Here is a 21,757-nt window from a genome sequence, read left to right as displayed (position 1 = left end):
GCATAAACCTGTTTGCTGCTCTCTCATCCAAGAATAAATTCTAAATAATTTACTACTTATGCAAACAAACCAAACAGCAAAAATATCTAAAACTGCTAATGTATCTAAGTATTTTGTACATGCTTTAAAAAAAAAAAAAAAGCTTCAGAGTAGTTTGGGTATATTTACAAATACTCCAATGCAACAAACAAGTTTTTGTTTGATCTCCCTCCCTACCAGAGTGGATTATTCTCTTAAGATATGTGTGACCTAGCTTGATAGTAACATGTTTTGAGAACCAGGGTGAGTCATAACATAAGAATGTTGGTGACAAGAGAAGGAGAAAAATAAAGTATCAGCTTAGTGTAATGCAAGCAGGGAAAGTCAGTGTTTTTGCCCCTGTGAGTATTGCTTTTGATGGAAAAAATGTACAAGTTTTCATACCTTTGTGTCCACTACAGTTCCCAGTTCTTCACTCTGTCTCTGTCTTATCGGCAGTAAAGTCTTAGAGCATGCAGTACATAGGAAATGCTCCTGTTAGACTATGTTTCAGTCAAACAGCATGATTAGATGAATGCAGTTACACTTTTTTTCAGAGGCATTTTAAAGGTCTTTGTAATATTTAAGTCCAATATAATCCTTGTATGATGCTTTAGGTGGCACTTATATAGCATGCTACCTTTTTGTGTTTCTGAGATGTCTAAAGGAAAACCAGTGTGTTTTGCAGGGGGTCTGACCAGGGAGAGGATACGAATGTTTTCTGATGTAACAGTCTGTGAAACCTGTTAGAGAGCTTATGGGATTTTATGGTGTTAGGAGTAAGAATATGGTGAAGAACAACAGAAATTATAAGATTCCGGAGAAATTCTGCTAAACTAAAATACAGATGGACATTATTCTGCGAAGGACTCAGGTTCAAGTATATCTTTATAGAGAAGACTAGTTGCATCTCTTAAATTTTTCTACTGTACCTCTTCTTTGTGGTCATCATTTTGCTTCTGGAATTGCCAGTAGACTACAGCACGCTGAGATTTTGGACTGCACTCAAGAAAAGTGCTGCTATTCTCTACTCCATAGATAATCTTTTCCTCCAGGGTCTGACCACTTGGGTTATCTGTAAAGCAAGAAAAAAAGAAAAAAAAAAAATTACCAGGAAAGAAAAATCTTAATTGCTAAGGACATTTGTTTGTTTAGAAATTAGGCTCCTTGGCGTGTAAAGAAAAAAACCTTAAACCTTAAAAGAAAAAATTCCCCATATCAGTATGCCATTTGGAAAATCTCCATCAACATCTCTACCTTTGTAAGGATCCCTGGTAGGCTTTTTTTTAATTATTTTTGTATTTTAAATCCTAACAGCTGTTAACATTTCAATATGTGAAATTAATGAATTTCATTGTGAAATTTTGTGTAAACCTCATTATTATTCATCAAGGAAAACATTTAGGACATGACAAGAATTTTTAATAGCAAACTGTATGCAGTGAGAAAACTCAGGGTGTAGTTGCGGAATGTTTGTAATGATGCCTCCTGGGCTCTATGATCATAATACTTTAGAGCAAAGTAATAAAACATGAGGCTATTTAAAAGTAGTATAATGTGTTTAGATTATATGGCACTGCAGTTTGCTGAAGCTGTTAATGACCAGGAATAATGTTTTTGAGGAAACAATCTTCAATTAATCATTTCCTCTCATACTGATATAATTTATGGAAATGTAATGAGGTTAATAAACCAGACATTATGGGAGGGGAAAAAGAAAGTTAAATAAATTACTTCCTTTTGTAACAACAATGTTTCAAGATATTCATCAACTTGCTGGAAATATCACATAGCTATAGGACTTATATGGCATTTGATTCTTCTCCAATACCGCAGAGGCTGTAAAGCATCATATTTCAACTCTCCACCTTAGCTCTTTAAAATGCTGTTATGGACTTAAGTGGCAATGGTACAATAATCCTTGAGAGTAGATGGGGAGGAAGGGGTTGGTAAACTATTTAACACTGTGTTGATCTCATGGGGTTTCCTGTCTCTTTGCCATTATTTGTCATTCTTTTCCACTTTTGATCTTTAGCACTGGAAATCTTTAAGGAACTTCTTTTTATATGTTTTAACAGGAAAATGATGTCTAATTAAAATCCTCTCAGAGAAATCTTTTGTCAAGTTTTGTTTGCTTTCACTGTGCCTTTATCATATTGGCCATGTTGTTTAGCAAACACAGGCTGTTTGCTAGATGACTGAGCCAAAGGTAAAAATAAAATTGAGCTCCTGCTTTATGTTGATACAGCAATCATATGTCTTTCCATAATGACTTGCAGCCCTGAGAGAGGATGGAAGAAGGGATGGGGGACAGAATAGGAACTGGTGCTTGCCCAGTTCTCAGTAAGGAAACATCAAATGGCCTATTAACACTAAACAAATAGGGAATGGGTTAGCTTACTTCCCTCTGCTGGATTGTGAACCTTTCCAGCAAGTAAGTGGGGTGCCACATAAGCAACTAAGTGAAACAACTTTTATGACACCACATCCTTCTGAAAAATATCAGTGCAGCTTTGGGCCAGGAAGATGGGGAGCAATGGTGGAACGAATTAGAAAGCAAAGCAGCAAGAGAAGAGTAAGACAGCTGGAAGAGAATGTAGCCAAGGGTACCAGTTGTAAGGTCTGAGATGGAACATGGGTGAATTTGTGCTAATGAAACAGAGGAACTGGAAATATGTAAAGAGATTAACTGCATATAACTGGAAGTGATGAGATAAAGATTGGAAATGGAAATGATTGGCTGATAACTCATGGGTCCAGATTCAACATTGTGAATGGCTGACTGATGTCCTGACTCTTCTGTTTCAAGTTAGGTACTCTAATTTAGGAACAGAATTCACATGGCTGAGTAGGCAGCCAAAGCTTCTCACATAGTCAATGAGAGGCAGTTTGATATCTGAACTGGGATCCACAACAGATAGCATACGTAGGGCTGCAGCGTAAGACAGTCAGTACGAAACGTCCCCTTTTATAGCCTGGGACATATACGTTACTGCTCCAGCAATGTGTTTCTATGAAACAGAGATTTACAGGCTTCCAGAATAAAGGATGGAAACACAGGGATTTCACCCTAGGATGCATGCTCTATTTCAATTCCTCTCTCCCAGGCTCCAGGAACTTTGAATCATGGTTGCAGAACGGTCCAACTTCAACAAGATAATTTGGGTGCTTGTATTGGAAGTAGAGCTATCAAGTCAATCTCCTAAGCCTAAGTGGACTTTGAGTCCTCTTCTCCCACATCCTAAATAGTTGATTTAACCAGCAGGTTACTAATTAGGTAGCTTGCAGCACCACTTGATTATATTTTCCTGAATATAAGTGAATTATACAGGAGCAGAGCACATGTAACACTGGTGTCATTAGATCCAAGGAGACAGTCTTCTAGATCCTAAATATCAGTACAAAGGACAAAAATAGATATTGCTTTGGCAAAGATCCTACCACCCATGAGCAGTAGCATATTTTTAAGTATATAGAGAAGTTTCTGCTGGAAAACTTAGGTACCTAGGATATTCTTAGTATCTAGGAAGCTCATCACAAGTTTTCATGGAAGTTACCTTGAAGGTGGGTGCTCTGATGCCATTTCAAACTTCTGAGTGTTTTCTTGGGTCTGGTCCATGGTATTCTAGTGTGTTAGAGATCACCACGGAAAGTGGCAGAAGCCCCCTTTAAATTTCCTCACAGCTCCAGAAAATATAGTATGGGTGACAGTCATGCAATAAGAGAGGAAGGATTTAAGAGATCCTTCAAATTCCATTTACATGATTTAAGGGAGCAGAAGGCAGGTCCAGAAATGTCTATAAAGTTCATGTAATATTAGGCACGTGGAGTGCAAGAAAGTAAGCAGAGTGATGGAATAATCACAGGATCAGAGTGAAGCTCTGGGACTGGGGGAGAAGCTGAAGAGACTAGAAGGAAGAATGAAAGTCTGGGAAGTTCAGAAGAGCAGCTGGAGGAATTAGAAAACTAGAAGTCATGAAGTTGGTTATGAAATTCAACCCAAAATCCTGTCAGAGAGCTGTAATTCCCAAAAGGAACCCAACAGCAGTATCAGTTTACTACCCTGATAAATATCCTTTAAATACATGATTTCTGACATAACCGAAGAAGTATGAAAAGCTAAGTACTTATACCAAGATTGCTTTGCAGATGAATGAATCTCACTGTACAGTTAAATTCAGAGTGATTCTTTGAGCTTCCCCTGGGATAAATCACCTAAGAAAAGGTGTGTCTTCTTTTACAAATTCTTCAAAAAAAGAACTTGATTAATTTCTTGATAGCACTAGTATGTTACGCTTAAAAAAAAATTGTTCTTTAGCTGACACAAAGGTGATCATGCTTTCAGGTTTAAGCATTAATGTCTGGCCAAACACCTGTACAGCTAAGGATCCTCAGCTCCCTTTAACATTGTTGCGTAGTCATTTTCTACTACTTCTTATACATTTGCACAAAAGGGCAACTGAAAGAGCTACCTAAACCTTATTAAAAGCACTATTGCTTCAGACTGATATCTAAGTAAGTTCCTGTAATGTCTTTACAAGTGAGATATACATTAAGAGATTGTTCTTTTTTCTTGTGTCTGTTGGTTCACATGGAGAATCAACTGGCAGTTACTGCAAAGGAATGCGTAGACAAGTAGTAAATGATTGTTGGAGCTTATTTTTGTCTATAAACAAACCCAATTCTTCATCTGTTGTCCAGGAAACTACTAGTCATAACCAAGGAAAAAACTCAGAATAAGTTGGCATAGGAAGTTTATAGGCCATGCAGCTGTATGTACAATGCATGATCACATGTAAGTGACAAGTAAATATAGGAAAATTTTATAGATTTACAACTCAGAATTAATTTAGAGAAAATTTCACTCAAGAACAATCTAAAACATTCATTAAGTAAAGTATTTTGACAACGCATCCTTAAAGTTTAGAACCTAGAAATGCATTCCCTCAGTATTTTTTGTAAGTTACTTATTCTTCTAATCACACTTCATTTCACCGTTAATGAAAATATTCAGTGATATCTTGTCTCATACTTGCTCTGCTCATTTTGACAAAGCTGTATTAAAGCTCCTTGTGATCAAATGTACCATATAACAGCTTTTTCCTGACCTTGAGTCCTCATGATTGTTGCCATGAAAAAACTGTGCTGGATTACGCTCTTCCCTTTGGACAGAAGATATTTTTTCAGACAAATAGGTTTACCAAATATAGGAAGACATAAAAAACAGTGTTTTGAAATCCTTTTCTTGTCTATGAAGATAAAGAACTGATCTACAGTTGTATAAAGCACAGCTAGCAAGGGCAAGAGAACATTAAAAAACCTGGACATGTGGTAGACCAGATCACCATTTTACTCATGAGTAAAATATCCATATAGTAAAAAGGTAAAGCTAAGACATGCTTCTGCTGGTAATAAAATCCACATTTAGTGTCTTGTGAAATTTTCCTATTGGGGAACTGAAAATGTCATCTTAGCCCCAAAATATGGATGGTCTCATCTGCACTGTATAAGCATTACTAGATATCCATGCAACTGGAAATTTGTGAACTTTCTACTAGTCCATACTGACTAGTTCAAACCTAAACTAGTTGTAGATTCATGAGTTCTCAAAACGTGACAACTACATATTGATCATAGTCTATTCATGCACTTTTCCAAACCCTTCTCCCCTCTGAGTAGCTTGGTCTGAGTCTGACAATCAAGAAGTAAAAAGAAAAGCTATAGTAACGTTAGCTGCGAGTTTCAAATGATTAAAAGGAAGATAGAGAAAACTATTACTGAAATGTAGTGGTGGTGAATTATAGCTGACACAAAAGTACAACTTTGGACTGTTTATCATTCTTGCTATTACAAGGACTGGAAGGACATGAGTGTTTTGAGGTATCTCCATTTTCAGCCACCTCTTCTTTATTTTTCCCAGAAATCTGTTCAGTGGTTTAACTGTTATTATAGACATACCACAAACATGAGTAATCATTGTTTTCCAGCAGAGGGAAGTATTGCCTAACTGTTCTCTTCACTTACAGCAAAATGGACATTTTTCATTTTCTGAGTGAAGATCTTCTGAAGAGTTTGGCAACAAATTGGTAACCGTGACAAGTTTATCAGCCAAACAATTCAAGAAAGGAAGATCTGGTCAATACACTGTGAAAAGGAAACAACCAACAAAAAAGAAAACCAAAAGATGTCAAACAAAACCCATGCTGAAAGCACGTGGGACGGGCCTACTGCAAGGAACATCCTGATCTTAAGGGCTGCTAGTGTGGCACCTACAACAAAGACCATTCCATATTCAGCCAAGGTAGTTAATTATGTGTTTGGTTATCATCCTATGCAAACCATATGAAGCAACACGTACATACTTCTTGCTGTTCTGAAGGAGATATGACTCTCTTCTAACATAATATACCTAGCCTGATGGTATGGTATTATGAGGTAAATGAAGCAGAAAAATTAAAATGCTTAAAACTGTTAACTTGAGGAAAAACAACAAAAAACAGTCTTTAGTGTCTGATCCAGGCCGTCGTAAGCAATATAAATTGGGATAATGATATATCGTATTCATCTTTCGCAGATGTTCAAGACAATTTCACCAACAAATCATTCATGTGCTTCCTACTCTACTCATGCACAGTCTGTAAATTACATACAAATTAGTTGTACTTCAGTCATACCCATAACTCACCATGATGCTGCAGGTCTGAGCAGTGGGTAAGTGGGTCTCCATTTCGGATGTCTTGTCGTCTAGTACGTCTGCAAATATCATATTTGAAAACTGTTAGTGACCTTCTCAGTGGTCAGCATTCACATTTGCCATGACTGAAGAGCAACAAATGGAACATATATATAATTGCATCAGTCACAAGTAACCTAAACAACACTAGGAAGAAAGTCATGTTGTTACTACTATATTCTATGCATTATCACAGTTTGTAGAATCAGCCTTTACTCTTACAGGTAAAGTCTTCAGAACTGGTAAACACATACCTCTTGCACTGAGCCTACGAAGTTTATTTTCATTGTGTTGGCAATATTGATCACAGACAAATTCATTACTTGATTCATAGATACAGAGACTGCTAAGGGTTCAAAGTATATACAGTACAGTTTAACATGCATCAAAAAACATGAAGAAGCTACAGCTTTTCTGCAAGTACAGAATACTTTAAGTATCATGGCATCTTTTAGATAAATTAAATGTTAGGATGGATGGCTTTGAAAGAATGTCAAAGTGCTGTATTTTCTAAAAAATCTAAATTAAAAAACATAGATCATTTCAGCCACTACAGATCTCACCAAAACATTTCTGAAAAAACCTTTTCCAAAACTGCTGCAAATGGCCTTGTCTTTAGAATAAACAGAAAACACTTGGATAGGAAGATTTTTAAATGTCATTTATTCCATCCTTTGTAGCTTGAGTCTGCGTTATAGCTTTTTTGCATGTCCATTTAACATAGTATATTCTTTCCCCAGTTTGATTTCCACTGGCTCTTTTGGAAAACATATTGATCTGTGCTAAAATATGTTGTATTTCACAGAAGAAAGCTTTTAAGTACAGTTTTATTTTGCATTTGTTGTTCTCTCTTTGTCTGCTCCTATTTTTATTTAAATAGCTGTGACACAAAATTCAACTGAGCCAGAGAAAAGCGTTTCATATAAAAAAAAAAGAAAAAAGAACAAGGCAAACAAAGATGTGTTTCAAGTGTGAGCACTTTACTTTAGGAATCAGAGAAAGCCTGAGGGCTTGCAAACTTAGGGGAGAACAAAGAGGATTAGGCTGCTGAACAATGCTGTGATTTCAGAATATGGCATCCAGCAACGGATATGCAAAAGTCAAGTAGCCTTGTAAAAAGCACTGTTGGTCACTCCCTTGTGACAACAGCCCACATTTTTAAAAAGCCATTGTTCTGCAGTACAGAGACCATCTCTCTTCTGTTCACTAGCCCTATTTGCAGACTCTCACTAACAGCCCAGAATCAGCACATACTAAGAGTTCCCACAGAGGCACCATCAACTGCACAGCTGACTCCTCTTGGCTGAAAGATTTTAACCATATTTTTTTCCACTGAAAACTACTGAAATGTTAAACCTGAAATTAGTTATGTTCAGTATGGCAACAGGTTTTTTTTGGGAAAAAAAAGAAGTCAGTATGTGCATTTTTTATATTTTTCTGAATAAAAACTTCTTTAAAATTATGAATTAGGACATCTTAGCATGCTTTAGTAAGAAGGAATCTTCTGTTGACTGACATATGAGTCAAAAAATGTACTAATCCTAATTTCAGATATAATCTTCATATTACTCATTACCAATTACTAAAAATATACCCAAGACATAACGAACGATAAAATTTTGTTACTCCTTCCTAAATTTTGAAACACAGCATAGTTATAGGATACTATATGTAGAAAAGAAGTCTGTGGAAAGACTCATATTACTGTCAATGGAGTTTGGATGAGATATTTAGTTAGAATCTCAGGAAAATGTCGCACATATCACCATTGTATCAACACAAAGATTTATGAAATATGAACCAGAACACATCTGCATGGGGAAAAGTGGTCACACTACAGGAGCTCTGAACTGTCATTTAGACTTGTAAAATACACGCACACTACAGGAGCTCTGAACTGTCATTTAAACTTGTAAAATACACAAAGAAAGAAAAGTAAATTAAAATCATGGCTCATAAAAGCTCCTTTTTCAAAAAGAAGGAAAAAAAAAAGCCAAAACCCAAGAAACAAAACCCCAAAACCAACTATTAGTAAAGCATCTGTGCAATTGCCTCAGGACTCAACTTTCCCAATATTTCAGGAGCCTAAAATTACAAGGGTTCATTATTAGGAAAATGTTGACATTTAAGCTGTTTCCAGCAATGCTGATTTTGTTATAGATGCATTCAAAGCTGGCTCGAGGCAGCGGGTACAGCAGGTACCAGGTAAACAGAGGATCCTCTCCCCCAGTAACACAGACCTTTATTCTGCTGCTGCTGCTGCCAAGGGAAAAATGGGGGAAAGTAAGGGGGGGACAGTGGCTTTTTCTGAATGCATTGTCAGGATCCCAGCCTCCCAGGACTTACTTTTTCTTTCACAGTGGCCTCAAGAAGAGTAAGTTCTGCACCCCAAGGTTTTCCTGTAGCTGTGCAACCCAGTTTAGCCCCAGTAACCCTGCCCCTTAACCCCTGTAAAAAGAAGTCCCAGTCCCTTTACCTCTGATGACAACAGTGAGCTCGGTCTGCTGTTTAGTAAGTTGGAGAGATGGATAAGGAAGAGACAAAGGACCCTATTTCTTCCATCAGTGTAAGCAGATGAATGACAGGATGATGTGCTCTGTGGGTCTTGAGATGGCTGGGAGTAGGACTGGGTACTAGTGAATGCTGAGAAAGAATGAGGTTCAGGGTGCAGAGAAGAGTGACTCAGTGATTCCTGACCTTACTGTCTCCTTCGACTCAGAGGCGGTACTCAACCACACTGACTTCTAACCCTTAAAACTTTCTGATCGAATTAATCTCTCAGACTCTTCTTGAAAACCTCACTGTTCCCTCTTCTCTCTCTCCTCCTCCTCCTACAGAGAAGCTGCTGTGCTCTCACCGCAGATTTGAATTTAGCCCATGCAGCTGAGAAAATTTGACCAGCTCTTCTTTTGGAATGGGTTCAGTTTCTCTTTTTTAATTCTTTTCTAAAGAATTTCACAAAAAGCTTGTCTCAGATTAACTCTGTTTCCTGGTGCAAAATAGAACCTGATGTTCCATAAGCAGTTTTTTCTTTTGTCATCAGTACTTGTTTAGGATACATTGTAATGCAAACCTTGAAATTTTAATCCCCTCCATCTGAAAAGTCTGTGACACGAATGCTACTTCCCACCCTTTACCACATTTCACATCCTGCAACAACCAATCCAAATCTGGAATTTGAAATCCCTACATTCTCAAATAAGTATTTGCTACTAATTTTAAAATAAAGATAAAGGCTCCTTATGCATATAAACCCTTGGACTCCTTGTTTCTTTAAAAGTGTGAGGTGTTTGGCATATTCAATTTAATGTCAACACTTTTTTATCATTTTAGCCAATTTATCATGGGAATCTCAACACTACACCAATATCTGTTCTGATTTGCAAGTGATTATCAATTCAGTTATTCCTAATTTCTACTTCAGTGGCTAAGAGCTCTTCAGTAACTAACTTGTATACTTTAAGAGGCAGAGATGAAGGCAGGCAAAGAAAATATTATTTTAAATCTTCAGACCAGGCAACTAGGACTTGTAAATTTTTTATAAAAAATATATTTTTCACTTGTAGAGTCTGTTTTCCCTTAGACTTTGCCTTGCAAAGCCTTTAGCATCAGTGCAGAGTGAATGTAAAATAGTGGTTGTTCTTATCTGGTAGCATTTAGACACACATCAACACATACAAGTTATACTTTTGAATAATAAAAATAATGTTTTATAGCACTAAAAAATAACTTTCCATTCATGTCCAAACACATTATAAATATTTCTTTTGAATTGGAATTCATGAAAATACAGGATAATTTACTTGGTCAAGTAGTTCTTTTATTTTAATATCAAGCCCCCTCCTCATGTTGGAGAAAGGGAATTTTTTTTTTCTGTTTATTACTGAATATAAAGTTATGAATCCATTTCAAAGACAACTCTTTTCTGAATGTTTTTTTACAACAGCTTTTTAAGCCAACCCAAGAAGTAGCAGTGTTCACTTTAAATCAACCAAGACTTCATATTGCTTGTAACTCCCGCAATTGTGTTTTCTTTGGAAGAGAAAGGGCTCCGGTTAACCATCCCATGAAAAATCTCCAAAGCCCTCTGGTCATATTGAGACCATCAGTTAAAACAAATAGCAAACCACGCAGACATCTGAAACTGTCCCTACCTCTTAGCAGTGGGGAAGTAACGTGAGCAAGATGAACCATCCCAGGCACAGTAAGGGTCTCTTGCAAGGCAACACTCAGCACATGCTTTTCCATACACATCACAGCGGTGTAAAGGAAGCTGTGAAACTCCAGTGGCTGAGCCAATGTAGAGCTGTTGCTGTTATGAAAGTTAAAAAAAAATAAAATTAAAAAAAAAAAATTACCAGGTTTTTGCTAGGAAAGAATTAAAAAAAGTTATATAAAAATATGTTAGGACCATTACAAATACAATAAAGGATCATGATCCTGAGGTACACTAAAGGAATGAAAAGAGAATTGTCCTCAGGATAAAAAAATCAAATAGGAAAAATTTTGATATTTGTATGAAGCTCTTGGTCGCTTCTCTAAACAGTAAGAAAAATTAAAGTACTTTTCCATTTTTTCTTTTGTATTCAGATCCCTGCACTGGGAAAGCACTACAATCAGTGACAGAACACAAAGGAGAATGTGCTTTTGAATTTAAAGAAAAAGAAAAAAAACTTTAACGTAAATTTCCTATATATGACTTTGATTTGGATATGTGTGGTGGGAAATCTAAAGTAAATTATTTCAGACTGTGGCTAAGATATTTCAGCTTGGAAGTGCTGCTATGCACACACTTCTTTTCATGTCTGATAATTCTGATGCTTCGTACTCTTTTCTATAGGTCACATACTCTAAATGAAACATATCTTTAATGAGGGAAGATGGCTTACTTTATTTTGGATAAAAAACAGTGTTGAGTGGAAGATGTAGTTCAAATGCAGAGAGAACCATGAAGTAAATAAAAAAACATGCATACAAAATGAACTACAGCTTTGTATGGCGTCACAACAGAATATCTTGTCTCTCTCAATTTCCTCTCTGATACCAAATTCATGTGGTCCATTAGGGAAGTTGGTCCCCAGAGGGACATAAGGAAACTGAACTACTGATCCCACATGAAAGTCCAAACAGAGATATTTCAGCTTAGCAGTAATTCACAAAGAAAACAAGTATGAGTGTAGTAGTAAATAAAGTTCCCTCTGAGATGCAAAACTAGGGGAAAACAAAAAAAACAGATAAACAAAAATTAAATGGCATAATCCTTCTGTTTTGGAAACACTCACACTTTGCTATCAGAAGCTTAAACTTTGTTACGCAGCACCCATAGAAGAGCAATTAACACTTGTCTTTTTAAGGTCTCACTCCAAGCAGTCCCACCAAGAAAATACAAATTTGTTTTCATTTTTCTTTCTTAGAAAACATAAAGCTGGCATGAAAAATAGGATTTCAAGAAATGTTATCAAAATTCTTCATCTCCTGCATTGTGATGTCCCAGAGGTACCATTTCAAGCGAATTCGGGGATGGAAGGTGGCTGAGGTCACCTACCTACTAGAAATGATGAGCACTGGATACCAGGAGACAGCAAAACCAAAAACACTCATAAAAGGTGTTGTGTTAACTTCTTTCAGAGACAGCAGCTTGGCAGTTTATGCAGACATATTAATTGTAACAGAAACATCCCATGCGTTTATACAAACATCAGTATTTTCTCAAGGAAAATATGACAAGGAAAGCACCCAAAGGAAAATTCACTGCTAAATTGAAAACTAAGCCCTTTCTAAGCAGCTGCTTCCGTCTATTATAGTGCCATAGCTGGGTTGTAAAACCACATTCTCTGGGCAAAAATCTCTGACCACAAAGAGCTCTACACAAAGCCTTGACTGTACATACCAGCCCCCAGTTAGTGCTGTATCCTTGAGAAGCAAATGACAGGCAGCAGATATGATAAGCTGATTCTCTCTAACTTAAATCACTTAATGAAGAACCCAGCTTAGGGGTACGTTCTGCAGTAAAAAGAGCAGCAATTCAAATCTTAGATGACCTAACCATTTCTCAAGGGATGCCTTTTCTCTTTACTGATTATGGAGGCAGCATAGGTCAAATTAGAGCTCCAGTTAAGTATCTTAAATGTCCAGATGGTATTGATCTGAGTCCTATGTAATTGGGGCATTAATATCTATAATAGCATGTAGCAATGTGTGGTGCAACTAATATAAAAATCAACCCAGAGAATGCACATGGGAAAATAAAGAATGGTGTAATGGTTTTCTATGTACCCCTGTAACCAATTTCATTTTGTCAAAACCCCCTCCCTAATTTCTAATAAATGTCTTCAGAATTAAAGAATGACCAGAAACACATAAGAAAAAAAAAGTGAGGCCAAAATAGGGTTACTTAAAGACTCTTCCTTGTAGATAAGTTCATAAAGTTCAGTCAGTGAGGTACAGCATGTGTTTCAGGTGCTGCACAGCCTGAAGGCTGCTGCCCTGTTTGCTGCTCTTCTGATCATGGTTTTAGACTCCAGCTGGTGATCATTATTCTGGACACTTAATAATATATAAATCCAGGCAGTATGAAATTCAGAAAATAGTAATAGAATGATTTGCATCAATGGTCTGACCTTACTTTGCCATACACAGTCAAACTGCCTTTTGGGCAAAGAGTCTCTCCCAGGAGGTTGTTAATTTAATAAATCAGATGATTATCAGATCAAACCAGAGGGGGAAAAAAAAAGTTGTCCTCTAAAATTCTTGCAGATGTATCAGAACTCCAGAAAAGCTGAGGAGACTAATGTTTTAAGCAATCCAGTGGTTTCTGTTTGCCCCATGGTGCTGCCCAAAATGCAGTCTTTCCCTAGAAGTTGGACAAAGAGATAACTGAGAATTTTCCATTTGCAATTAAAAAAAAAAAAAAAGAGAGATTAAAAAATGTAATGCTTAAAAAGAAGAACTTAGGCAGAATTTTAAAAGGAACTTTAGGGAGCATGAGGTTCAAATCCCATTTGATTTATTTTTATGTCTTGAAAAGTAACTGATGCAGAATAGTTCAGGGGGCTGTTTAAGTGACATCCGTTTTGAGCTGGTCCTTTCTATATGCTCATTATGGACAGAAATGGTGATATCTGAATGAAATTCAGTACTTTTCACAAAGTACTATAAAAGTGGTCACTAAGGTCTTTCTGAAGGTCTCTGCCTTGCCTTTGATTGAGAATCTTATAGAGGAGAAACAAAAGCTCTTCATAGCAGTTCACCAGACGAGGAGATGGACTGTATCAGCCAAGGAGCTCCTTGTTTTTTTCCCATCCTACGAGAAATCTAATGGCTTTTTGAAACAGAGGATCACAAACCTGACTCTGAGAAAAAGATGAGAGCTTGCTCCACAAAAAGTCACCTATGATTGAAAGCCAGGCCTGACTTTTTGGCCTGCTTCCACATTTTTAAATGAAGAGAAAAATTATGCAGCCCCACCTGACAGGCTCAGGGCCAAGTGGTAGCCAGGGGCTCCCTGCAGGCCTGGCTCCCACATAATCGTGAATTTAGGCAGCTGCAGGGTGTCGCAGTGGCTCTAGGATGCTGTCCTCTGAAGGTTTGTGTCTATTGCTAACCATGCATAAGTTGTTTAAGTGATAAGGTTACACAAGCCTAGGGCTCTGAACACAATTAGAAGGAATACGTAGCTTCAGTGAGAAAATATAAATATATAATTCCTGTGAGTTAAAGACAGCAGAGTTGAGAAAGACTGTATCAAAGCTTGGTCTTGCACATAAAGGCTAAATTTCCTTGCTCAAAGTCACGCTGACTCAAGCGCCAAATTCATACTCATAGAGAGAGACATGGGAGCCTTAGAGTTTTATATAATTTAAAACTTAAGCTAGGTTCTGTTCCTGAAGAATTTGTAGATTTTGCTCTTTAGGAAGAAGAGTAATTTGTAACATATATCGGCACAATGGCAAAAGAGGTAGCTTTGAACAACCAGCGTAGTAAAACATTCAAAAATAAGGAGAAACTCCCCGTACCATGTTTTTATAATTGGATGATTAATGAAAAAATAAAATGAAGTGATTGCTTTGAAGTTATTCAATAGAACATGCTGGTTTTACCGTTTATATTTCATGCTCCTGTTTTCTACAATGCATAGAATTATCATGCTGTTTACATGAAAAACACCCTGCTTATCAGAACACGAGTAAAGTGTTTAAGTTAAAAAACTACAGTATTTTTAAATCATAAATATAAAATGGAAACATGTTGCCATATACTTATTTGATACAGAGACACAGTGCCAAAAGCTTGTCATACCGTATCATGATTCTGTCATTTTTAGCCTGAAGCTGGTTGATTTTTCATGAGCTTAACTCTGCCTGAATAACTTGTGGTTTATGCTCTTTTTTAGTTTTAGGCAATTTTAGCAGGGTAAATTTGTTTTCAAAAGACTCAGGGAAAATGGTAATCTCTCCTGAATAACTAAAGATGCTTTGAAGAAGAAGTTGTATGAAAATGCATGGTCCATTATCAAATATGATTGGCTGCTTTAAAGGAATGTACTTATAAAAATAATCCAAAGCAGAGCATTTTGGTATGATGTGAACACATATACAACTTGACTGGTTTGTTTTTAAATATCCCAGTATTCAATAATACGTTTTTTTCGTCCTGCCATTTTTGTTGTTTTAGGTGGTAAACTATGTTAGAAGAGTGTCCCCAAACAAAATGTTTTCTGTCAAATACATGAATATTTTCAGACAACTTTCCTAAATACAGTGAATTCTGAGTTAAACATGCAGCATTTCAAACATAATATTGGGCTCTGTCCATTACAGAATGAATTCAACTTCTGTTTAATAATGTATAGAGTGAGGTAGATGAATTAACTAAACCTTATTTATAACACACATAATTTTTAGTGAACCCAGTCCTGGAAGTAATACCAAATCTCCTGTTTACTGACAATGATATTAATGGAAAAATTAATCAGTGTGAACAAGTTGCTTTTGTTTACCAAGTTAAGCTCCAAATCAACCCAAATATGAAAAAGAAAAGAAAATGTTTTATTATGTTAAATTTGACATTAAGTTTTATGTCTCAGACTTCTGAGACAGGAAATGACAGTGGCTGGGATCCAGCTACCTAATTCCAGGTAGAACTGGAAGATAGGCCCCTAACACCCACTTCAGTCCCGGACTGCAACCCAGTGTTCTTTGCACGACTACATAATTCATCAGCTGCTTCACAAAGAAGCCTAATAATAATTGCCTGTATTTGCTCAGAAATGCAGAAATCACCGTTACTGTAAACCAGACAAAACTTTACCTCCATCCATCAGAAAGTCCAGTTCATTTTAGTGATGGTCTGGTCTACAATGAAGACTAAAATACATATCTTTTCTTTAAGAAGTTAGTTATTAGTGCACTCAACAGAAAGCAGGAAATATAATTTCTGGAGTCTGGAATCCATATCCTAACCATGTCACTGGACCAGAAGGCCATGGAAAATTTGGACTAAATCAGATCTACCCTCTTTGTTAAAGCTGAATGGTGCACATCCAGGAATGGAACGGGCATTGGACAGAAAGACAGGAGGATGTCTCATTTCCAGTCTTTGCTTCCACTATCTGCATTTTATACTAGACTATTCCTACAGAGACTAGAACTAGTCCGATTAAAGCAAGGGACCGAGTTTGGCCATTCGGTTTTTGAACAGTTTCTCTGTCATGAGAACATTCCAGAATGTGGAATATTTTTTTTTCCTGAGAGCCTCCAGACAGCTGGTTAGTTTGTGTTTAGTTTCCACCTTACCAGTAAGTAACACAAACTAGACTTTTCCTTTCTCCTTTGCATGTCACATTTTCCTGAGAAACTACTGATGTTTATGTAAAGGGATGGGATGCTGCTGCTGTAATTAATATGTCTCTACTGACTGCCAAGTTACTGTCTCTAAAAGACAGAGACCAATAAATATTTAAAAGTGATTTAAAGTTTGTGCACATAGTACCTGTTTTGTGGAAATCTTCATTGCTGAAATAACAGTGGGTTCCTAGGGAAAAAAAAGAGTTAAAATATAAAATGGGCTCTATAAACATAAAAATTCTGCTAGAATGCTATTTGCCCAACCTACAAACCCTGAAATTAAACCAGACACTCCTAGGTAATAGTGTTTCTTGTTGTCTTTTGCAGCGGAATAGTTTCTAGCTGTAAGTGAATTAGAATGCATGTACATATCCAGGTGTATCTTTGATTGCTATGTTGATTGTAGACATATAATTTTCCATGATTATTATAGTTTTACTGTGATTACTTTGTTACTACTTTCACATCTTGAAATTAATTTCTACACTTAGTATTAAAACTACATTTAAAGAACCTCCCAGGTAATATGAAAATAATAATGGCTGTATAAAATACGTAGATAGTATATATTAAAGGTGATAACACTGAAATAAGCAACACATTTTAACCATATCAAGGTGAAAAACCCATTCCTGCAAAATTTTGTTTATAAGAACAAGCTTTAGTCCCCAGCATAATCTTGTTGACTGCACCGCACTATTCACATACAAAGAAGTTACTCATATTTGCAGAACACAGAACTAAAACTGGCAAGAGGTTTTTTGCAGCCTGGAATACCCATTATTTAATCAACCAAATGGGTCATTAGGAGAGTTATTGTTTTCCTAGCTAAGTCTACTCTTAATTATACTTATCTGTAGCAAGCAGATGTCAAACCAGTATCTACTTTCTTACATGAGAGACTGTAGGAAATATTTAACAGAATAAGTATGTTTAGATCTGATTAAGAGACTGTTACACCTTTTAGGCCCGGCTACTTGAATGGATTTTAATCCCGAGATTAAAAGTGACATAATTTTGTTACAAAGCCTGCAAGTCAATTCTATATGAACTTTATTCCATCTAAAAATCTACTGTTGATCCCACACACCATACTTTTGGTTACGTACATTAATACAGTCCTTATTAAGCTTTTACACTTGTGCAGCTTTCAACTTGCTTATCCTGAGAGAATTTGTTATGGGTCAGTAGATGTTAAGCATGTGGACTTGCCTTTACAAATGGGTTAATAGACCTTATATTAGAAAGCATCAATTAAGTGTAACATTTGAATGAAAATTGAACTCATTAGTTTGTTTGCTCAGCTGTTCAGAGAAATATTGCACAAATGGGGTTAAAGGAGGCATTTGTTATCAATGTAACAGATATGGAAGACTTCAGTTTCGTGGAATTATAAATGAAAAGCATTGTGTTCTGCACATTGCAGTTTAAGCATCAAAAAGCATTGTTTATGGTGCACATAGACTCTTTAGTAACTAAAGAAAACTTACATTTGTTTAAGGTACATGTAAAATCTGTTGCAAATTCCCTATTGAAAGATCCGTATCTTATGCATACAAATTCTGCTTATTCCACTGAAGTACGTTAATGCCCTCTTTAAGGCTTAAATACATGCCAAAGGAGATAAATGAGCTTTCAAGTAAATCAGAACCCCAAAATCATTTTGTGTAACAAATAAAAACATATGCAAAGTAAAATACCAGATTTGAATTTGCCATTAACCATTCTACTTCTGTAAAGCCTTTCTGAAATAAAACTTTCACTCCATTTATTTTCTTTCTTTCACTTTTCTATTTCTCTGATTTCCTTTAGCTTGGCACTTCTACTTCATTTAGGGAAGAAATTCATACATTATCAACAATTGCCAAATTACCCTGCATTAATGTAATAACTTTTGCATGTATAAAAAAGAAAAAAAGCTGAAAGCCACAAATCACTTGTCTCATTTTCTCCTCATATTTTCTACTTTATTTTTCAGTTAAAAAAAAGAAAGAAAAACCCCCACATATCTGCCCTCAAAAAAACCCCATGGATTGCAGAAACAGAGACATCCATTTTTCAGTGGTATCTTGCACTCAAAACAGTAGTTTCTGTGCAAGATTGGTACCAGTAAAGGCAAGACTGCCCATAAGAAAAAAATAAAAATAATATTGAAAATAATAATAAGAAGATATACAAGCTCTGTTTAGATATGTTGTGTCTGTTCAGAAACCAAAGATAAAGGGGTGACAACTGAGAATGATGAGGACATGGTGGCTGGGCCCGTGGCAGGTTTGGAGCACAGTCCTTGTCAGCATATCTGGAGTGAGTCCACGTGACGTGGGGCTCTCCGAGCATGCAAGCATCATCTTCACGCTGTCAGATGAACCTCGCCCTCCCAGCTAGGTGTCAACCCCCCGAAAGCCTGGAGCCTGTGAAATGGTGTTATAAAATGGCACTGACAAAAAGAATAACGTGGGGAATGGAAATGATTTGTTGTGTACAAAACACGAGACATCCCTGTGTTCTGTCTCAAAGTGTTTGAAAGGTTCACTCAGCTTTGACTTGCAGGGGTGCCTATAGGATGCCTTATTTTTTAGGTGGCTCAGATGGGAAAACTGGAAGAGATTGATTTTCACAAAAAAGTACTAAAGATTAGGGGGTGGTTATGGTGTCTTGTGTCAAACCATGAAAATGAGACCTTAAAGTCACCTTTGAAAATATAAACACTTTCTTTGTTTCTCAGATTATTAGGCATAAGAAAACTGTGCAGACCACTGTTTTTCCTAAAGTATCTTCCTATATCACATTATGCTGATAGTCTGAGTACTGTTAAGAGTTTATGCATCTATAAAAATCGTGTATTATATACCTCTGTGGGAGAAAACAGACAGGCATTATTCCCAGACTTGCACAGATACATATTTAACTACAGCATGTAACGGCACTAAGATTCAGAGGTACTAATGTACTTCTTAAACCACAAAACAAGAGCCCAGAATGCCATTTCTTTTATCATTAACCTCCAGCTAGCACTGAATGTCTCAAGGTTTATTTTGACTAGTGTCTGGGTCTTTAAATGACAAGCTAATTAGAGGGGTATGCCAGGCTATTCCTTGGCTAGACTGCAAGAAGTTTAGTTTGCAGCTGTCCACAGAGAAATCTACAACCTGACACTTGAAATTTAGCCGCACTTACCCGAAAGACTGTCATTTCTTCCAGCAAGACTTCCTCTAATTCATGCCAAGTCTCCTTAGGAATTGAAACCACTTTAAGAACTGTTCCAATATCTTGAAAAGAAAAAAAAAAAAAAAAGTTTTCAGGTGCTTAAGAAGCATGCTTCAGTTTCAGAGCAGCCGGAGTTTCTTGTAGTATGTAATTATTTCACATATAAAGATTGTGAAGCTACATAACACTGAGCACTCGTTATTCAAAATACCAACTGCTATTTAAAATAATCCAGAAAAACATTGAATTTCAGTAGGACATTTCACGGAAGTCTTTCAATTATCAAAATGCAACAAAGACGATAAATACTACTATAGTTATTAAAGAATGAAAAGGACTGAAATACTATTTAAGTGACAGCATAAAATGACAGATGTTTCAGTCATTGAATTGAGGAAGGAAATGCACGAAATTTACCCAGGCATGTTTTATTGTCCATTTTGAATATGATGTTTGTTATTCTTAAAATGCGTGTGAAGATGCTCTCAGAAGGCTCAGTATGGATATAAAAACATCTGGACAAATGTTGTTAGACAGATGAAGCTGTTAGATCTCTTTCAGTACAGGCGATCTTCCCCATGTTAAATAAAGTACCTAAGATGTATAAGTCCCTTAAGGTGTCTATATTTCTCCGTGTGTTAGATACTAGTCTTTGCTGAGGGGAAAAATCAATACAACTTGCATCTTCTGTTTAGAAATAGGTGTGTGCCAGCATTTTAATACTCCATCCATTTACATTCTTGGGGTTGTGCAATTGGCTTTAACATGAACAAGGCCAACGCTTGAAATTCCAGAGCTACAGCCTCTGGTTTTGTGAATATCGTTTGTGACTTAAGACCATCTCTACAGCTTCTGCATCTGCGATTTATTTGTTTGTTTTCATGAACAGAATTTTCAGGAGGGAAAAATAAAAGGATCATTTCTAGGTTGGTACACATCACTGCAAACTCTCTGAAATGCAGACAACTCTGGATGCAACTTTTCTTTTTAACCATCCAAGTTAGTAGTGCCATGTAAATATATCATAGGAATAACAACTATGTCCCTGAGGACCTTTCATGTTGCACATTCTATACCAGTAAAAATTTAGGAAAATATAAGGCATTTTAAAATGGCTAAAATTCTCAAAGTAACAAAACTGTGAAGCTCAACATTCTCAAATCAAGAATTAAACAACAATTACAAAAAATCAAAACATATGTATATATGTGTGTGTGTTAGTTGAAACTTCTGATTAAAAAGATGACAACTCACCACTTCTATATTGAAAATACAGACAAAATTTAAACAAATAGATAACAGGTTGAAAATGACATTTTTATAAGGTGACTATCTTAAAAGCTATTGATTTCATAAGAAAATTCTGGTATTTCAACTTCTTTACAGGAATTTGGATTAAAATATTCTAGAACTCTTAGAATATCCTGTAAAACTGAGATTTTCATTTTTCCATCTGCTTCCCTTTAAGCAGATGTTGGTTTCAAAGTACGTATTTTTTGAAGTTTAGAAAGATGAGATTTTTTTCCACAGAATATCTACGTCACTGTTTTCTTTCATCAGTCACAAATTCATAGATTCTTTTTGGAAAAGAAAAAACAGTTCTTTCTTAAAACAACAACAAAGCAAATCACAAGTTTCTTTTTATTTAGGCAGCTACATGTACAAACTAAGCTAGTAAAACACTACTAGCTAAGTTGTTTTGGAAGTGGTTTTCATTATGGTTACTGCTACTAATTGAATATATTTAATTCAAGAAATATTGAAAACAATACAGAACAAATGCAAGATAAACTTTAAAACAAGAAGAAAAAAAATTCCACATTTCTACAAAAGAGTAATTCAGAATAACAGATAATTTAATGTTAGTTATATTTGTAGTTTAATGGATGCGTTCATTTCCTTAATTATCCTGGTAATTTGATTGCTGTGATTTTGAGGATACTTTATTGCGCGA

General features: G+C 36.1%; 1 protein-coding gene across 1 annotated transcript in view; it reads right to left on the bottom strand.

Moving 5' to 3' along the window:
* Positions 1-21,757, bottom strand: part of SEMA3A (semaphorin 3A) — a 121,032-nt gene that overhangs the window by 1,968 nt on the left and 97,307 nt on the right. The window contains exons 11-15 of the mRNA XM_019473707.1: positions 19,774-19,865; positions 16,742-16,783; positions 10,906-11,063; positions 6,704-6,771; positions 951-1,093 (exon numbers count right to left, since the gene is read on the bottom strand). Of these exons, the coding sequence (XP_019329252.1) occupies positions 951-1,093; positions 6,704-6,771; positions 10,906-11,063; positions 16,742-16,783; positions 19,774-19,865 (503 nt within the window). The remainder of the gene's footprint in view (positions 1-950; positions 1,094-6,703; positions 6,772-10,905; positions 11,064-16,741; positions 16,784-19,773; positions 19,866-21,757) is intronic.

The sequence above is a fragment of the Aptenodytes forsteri genome, unplaced genomic scaffold (assembly GCF_000699145.1).
Source record: "Aptenodytes forsteri isolate BGI_AS27 unplaced genomic scaffold, ASM69914v1 Scaffold87, whole genome shotgun sequence".
NCBI classification, from domain to species: domain Eukaryota; kingdom Metazoa; phylum Chordata; class Aves; order Sphenisciformes; family Spheniscidae; genus Aptenodytes; species Aptenodytes forsteri.
This window is presented reverse-complemented; position numbering and strand designations above follow the sequence as displayed.